At 45.1% G+C, this 5351-nt stretch overlaps 1 protein-coding gene across 1 annotated transcript; it reads left to right on the forward strand.

Annotated features, from left to right (window-relative positions):
• Positions 1–1915: 1915 nt before the first annotated feature.
• TUSC1 (tumor suppressor candidate 1) lies at positions 1916–3208 on the forward strand. Its single transcript, XM_035562977.2, has one exon. The coding sequence runs from the start codon at positions 2027–2029 to the stop codon at positions 2612–2614; it is 588 nt and encodes a 195-aa protein (XP_035418870.1). The 5' UTR covers positions 1916–2026; the 3' UTR covers positions 2615–3208.
• Positions 3209–5351: the final 2143 nt, after the last annotated feature.

Raw genomic sequence — 5351 nt, forward strand, 5'->3', positions numbered from 1 at the left:
AAAGAAGCACAGGAAGTATCCCAGCATGGGGGTAAAAACTGAACCTGCATAACCCCTTGATAAAAACAGTTGAAATGAGCAGGCTAGTTATCTCCTAGCATTGGACTCTGTTTGGTGGCCCCTGCATCCCTGCTTGTGCGCCTCTGCTCATGTGCCTCTGCTTGCGTGTTGCTTTGGGGAACTCCAGTTGGTGAGGTAACAAGAGTGAATTTACTCTTTGCATTTTGGCTGCGAGTCTGTGGTTATTCCTGCTGCCTGCCTATACTGACTCTTACAACTGGACAACTACTTACGACTTCTCTGGTAACGTCACTGTCTTCAAGGATCTGTGCAGTCCAGAGTCATCCTGTCTCACAGATGAATTGTGTCTCTGGTGATTTATCTTCTTTCTCCAGTCACTACTTGCTGTCATTACCTTTCACCTGAGAACAACAAATTGGTGTTTAAGCATTGCCTAAAGAATATGAAATGAATTCACCTCTGATATGTGGGCATAGTTTTAATAGGAATACAGCCTATGAATTTGTTTGCTTGTATACATCCATGTAATTCCTGGAGTACGTGAAGATGCATGAAAAACTGACATAGGTGAATATAAATTGAAAGTCATAATATAACATCCACTGCCAGACTTAAGGAACAATCAGCTTCAATTCAAAGTTGAAGGCACTGTTCAAGATGATCAATCTAATTTACTGGTCATCAAAAGCTCAAAAGTATGTTATCACATGCAGTGTTTCTCAGGGGTACAATATATTGTCCAGTTTCCCATGCACTGAAGTCTGAGCACTCTACTGGATTTGGCCTACAGCTCAGTATAGAGTTTTATGGGCATTTATGGCCTTTGTCCAAAGTAGCAACATTAAAAACTCACTCAGTAATAAGCAAGTATTAACTTGTTTCTTTTAATGCAAAACCAGTTTAGTCACATATTGTATGGGATTACAATAATACCCTCAGTCAACCTCTTTTGGAAGCTGGTTTAGTACAGGAAAGAGTTGTTATTAACTATTTTTCACTGATCAGCAGGCACAGCAAAACTGCAGTAATACCAAGATTACATCTGCTCTACAGTGATTTGATGTTTACTCTCCAAACTTTAGAAGTATACATTAGAGCTGATAAGGTTCTGAAAAAAATTATTACAATTACTGTGATGTATTGTTTGTTGAACTTCAAATACACGTTCCATAACCTTCAAACTTTCAGTTGGTCATTAGTGAAACATTAGATTAAGACATTTCATACATTAAGTAAAGCAGGTCCCGTTCATGAACAGTTTACAACCTGAAGTGCAAAAGAGTAAGCAGAGGTCCACAGTAGTATGTACTGAATAGGCATGGTAAACCCAACAGGATTAACTTGGAGGTCTTTTCCAACCTTAATGAGTCTGTGAACTGTGCAGATACCTACACGTGGAACTATGTAAAGAAGGATAGCAGAAGAGAAACAGTGACAATTTCAGAGTCCTCATGATTTCACCATTATCAAATGATGTGGATATGGACCCCTCTACACCCTTTCTTTCTTCTTTTGGAAACCACGTGTGTACGAGTTCACATAATCTTGTGATTGAACCACCTATGAGCACGAAGAGCAATGCATACACAAGCGTATGAGCTTTAAGTGCTTATATCTTGCATTTTTTCTCCTTAAATCCTGGCAATGCAATGGACTAAATGACATTTATAAGGCCATGTCTTTGTTTAACAAGCCCTTCTGACACTAACTTTGCTACAGGCCGTGGGAACCCGAGGTCGCCACGATCTGCCATGTCGCGCCCCGCCACAGGCACAACCCACCCCCTTCGGCACCGCCCCAAAATGGCGGCGGCGCCCCGCACCGGCTGTTCCCCCGCGGCCCCCTCCCTCCCCTCCGGCGGGCGAGGGCCCCGCCCCCCGCTTTCCATAGAGCGGCGGCGGCGCCCCGCGCGCCTCCCTCCTCCCGCGGCGGCGGCGGCGGCGGCGGCGGCGGCGGGCTCAGCGGCGGCATCGGGGCGTGCAGGCGGGCTGCGGGAACGGCACGGATGAGGCGCATGCGCGCCGTGGACGGGCGCTGGGGCTGTAGCAGCTCGGCGCGGAGGTGCCGGGCGGGGCTGGCTGCCGCCGCCGCCGCCGGGAGCGGCAGGGGGGTCCGCGGCGGGGCGGAGGAGCTGGGCCAGGAGGGCTGGCGGGGCCAGTCGCGGGGCTCGGTGCAGCAGCTGGCGGAGCGCTACGCGGACCTGGCGGCCAGCCACAGCGAGGCGCTGCGGCAGCGGGAGGAGCGCGAGTGGCACAACGCGCGGCTGCGCCAGGAGAACGCGAGGCTGCGCCTGGAGAACCGCCGGCTCCGCCGCGAGAACCGCTGCCTCTTCCGACAGGCCCTGCTCGGGCCCGAGCCCCGGGACCCCGACAAGCCCGAGGCCCCGGCAGGGGAGGCGGAGGAGCTGCGCGCCGAGCTGGGAAGGCTGCAGGAGAAGCACCGCCGAGCCCTGCAGCATCTGCGGCGCTGCCGGGCCGTGGGCGGGCTGGACGACGAGGAGCTGGAAGAGCTGCTGCTGGAGGAGGGCGACGAGCGGCCGCCGTCCCCCCCCGAGCAGCCGCTGGAGAAGAGGGGGCTGGTGGCGCCCGTATAGCCGGCCCCTGGGGGGATCTCGGTGGGGAGCCCCTTCCCGGAGGAGGAGCCGGCGGTGTGTTTTTCAATCTTCCCCTGCCCCCAGGGCACGACCCGGAAGCGCTGACGGCGGAGAAGCGGGGTCAGGTGGAGATGCGACGCTTGGGGGAGGCCAAAGTTGAAGGGGAAAAAGGCCTCGAGGCCGCTGCTGTGGAGGAAAGAGCTACGGGGAAGCGAACATTTGGCCTCGCGCCGCCTCACAGCACTGAGTTGTGCTTTCTTAGGGAATCTGCTGCGGGTCGCTCGTTGAGTTAGTGAGCACCGCGTAGGTCTCGGTAGCCATAGAGGCCGTCAAAAGATGTCTGGCTACTTCTCTGTGTCCTATGTACGTCTGTTATAAAAGGGGGTGGAGGAAGCTTGCAAGCTTCTTGGTCGACACTCTGGTAAAAAGTTGGTGATCCCTCGAACACTGAATTGTCTGGACATTAAGTCAAAAACAGTACCTGTTGTCTTTAAGAATGGACTGTGTTAACCCTCATGTCAATATTGGTTTGTATTTTGCACTTTCACATAAAATTGCATAAAATTCCTGATAATAAAAATGTGACACGCCAGGCGACTGTCTCAAGTGTGATTTGTAACAGGCAGTTACTATGAAATTACAGGTGAAACACCAGTCACACCTTTGTAACACAGTTTCTCTAAGCACATGACAATTAGTTATTTTTCAGACCTCTCTTCCTTGATAAAACCAGTTTGCGAACAAGCCTTGTGAAGAACTGACACTGAAGTTTGTTTTGTGGTATTGCTTCATTTTTCTATCATTTAAAAGCTGTCTGATGTCTCCAGGTTTGGAGTTGGTTCCTTTATAACTTTAAATAGCCAAGCTCTATTTCAGCTCAAAGTAACACTAAGAGGTTTAAATGCCATCCTATGGATTTTTGCATATAACTTGAACAGTCACTCCTTTGCATAACGTCTGTGTAAGCTTCCAATTATAATGTGCTGTTGCACTTGTTAACTTGTCCCATCTCTTTCGATCTGTAGCATCAAATAATGCGTTCTCAATAAAAAAAAAAAAGTGTCACATGGTACAGTTAATTGCCCCTTAATGAGAAATCTTGGGTGTTGGTGTGTGGATGTATTGCTTGATTACCTTGTTTTATAAATGTGAAAGTGTTTTTATAAATGTCTGAATTAATTAAATGATCAAGAATTACAATAGATACAATCACCACAACAGCCAATTGTCTTATTTTCTTGCATTTTTTATTGAAGTGTGAATATGATGAATAGCCAAGCAGCATGAAGAATTTGTCAGAATAGTACAATGGAGAATGGTGTTAAAATACATTAGAAAAGTACAACTGTGTACCTTTTAAAAACATCCTTTTAGAAAGTACTGGGATGTACAAAAAAAAAAAAAAAAGTGATTCTGTATTTTTTTAATGCAATATGCAAAACTTTGTAACTAAACTTGTGGGGACCTCCAACTAATGGAGGTCTTTATAGTCCAGATAATGTAAGAATATTAGTATATAAAAAAAAAAAGCTCTACAAGTTTTATATAAAGTGTTCTTATTAAATTCATAAAATGGGCTCTAGATATGCCTTGACAAAGAGTTCATAAAGCAAAACCATTCAGATAATTAAAAAAATCTCAGATAATTATATTGGTAAGACTCAAATTTATGGGAAGTGCTTTATTTATTTATTTATTTATTTAATTAATTTTGAGATTGTTGCTTCCAGGTGAATTGCAGTAAAGTATCACTTAATTAAGTCAAGTTGCTAAAGTTTCATCTAACCAATCAATCATCTGATCTGATGGTGAGAGCAAAAGGCAAGAAAATTCAAGATTTAGGTAAAGTTCTCTCCAGTAAAATTATGCAAAAATAACACTCAGTGTTCCTCAACTAATGGTTTGCAGGTGGTAGGTTTCCTTTATGACACACTCGCATGATCTTTGGCTACAGGAAACTACAAAGACTTGCTGGAAAAGTGAATATACTTCCTAAAGTATATACCTATAAAGCCTTAATGCTTGTAATCTGAATTTGTCTACATGACTAGTTCTAAAATTCAGTAATTTGATACCATTACAGAAGCAGTCACACCTGTCTCTAAAGCCAAAACCCCTTGTGTTGATGCCTGGCAGAAAACCTAGAACATCTCTGGAACTGTCTGATAAATTGCAGCATCTATGCATGTGAAGTGATAGAAGATGTGAAGGCCTTTCTTCTTGAAGGCCTTTTCCAAGGTAAATCACAGTCACAGAATGTTAGGGATTGGAAGGGACCTTAAAAGATCATCCAGTCCAATCCCTTATGACTCTTATGATTCTACAAAGCTATTACAATTGTAAGAAGTGCTTAAACCTTCCTCTACATTTGATTGTGGTCTGTTTTATTCCTCTTTTATTCTGCTTTCTGTCAGATAAGCAGTCAAATCTTGTAAATTTAGTTTTCGATTCCTACTCCCAAATCTTGTCTTTAATTCTGTTTATCACATTCTGGACCGTATGACAAGTATTTATTCATCTTCTGTTCTAGATGTTGAGGCAGTGTTTCTATGTCTTGCTGCACTGAGCCTTCCCTCCTGTTGTCTGACTGCTCCTACCGTGGATTTGGAAGAGTTCACTACAGAACAGAATTGCTGCATTATACTCAGCAAACTGAACCATGCTGTCCTGTTATCCTTCTCGTACCTTTACGTTTTTAATTCAAAATAATGTCAGTTCTATTCTGATAGTTTTCAAC

The sequence above is a fragment of the Cygnus atratus genome, chromosome Z (assembly GCF_013377495.2).
Source record: "Cygnus atratus isolate AKBS03 ecotype Queensland, Australia chromosome Z, CAtr_DNAZoo_HiC_assembly, whole genome shotgun sequence".
Lineage (NCBI taxonomy): Eukaryota > Metazoa > Chordata > Aves > Anseriformes > Anatidae > Cygnus > Cygnus atratus.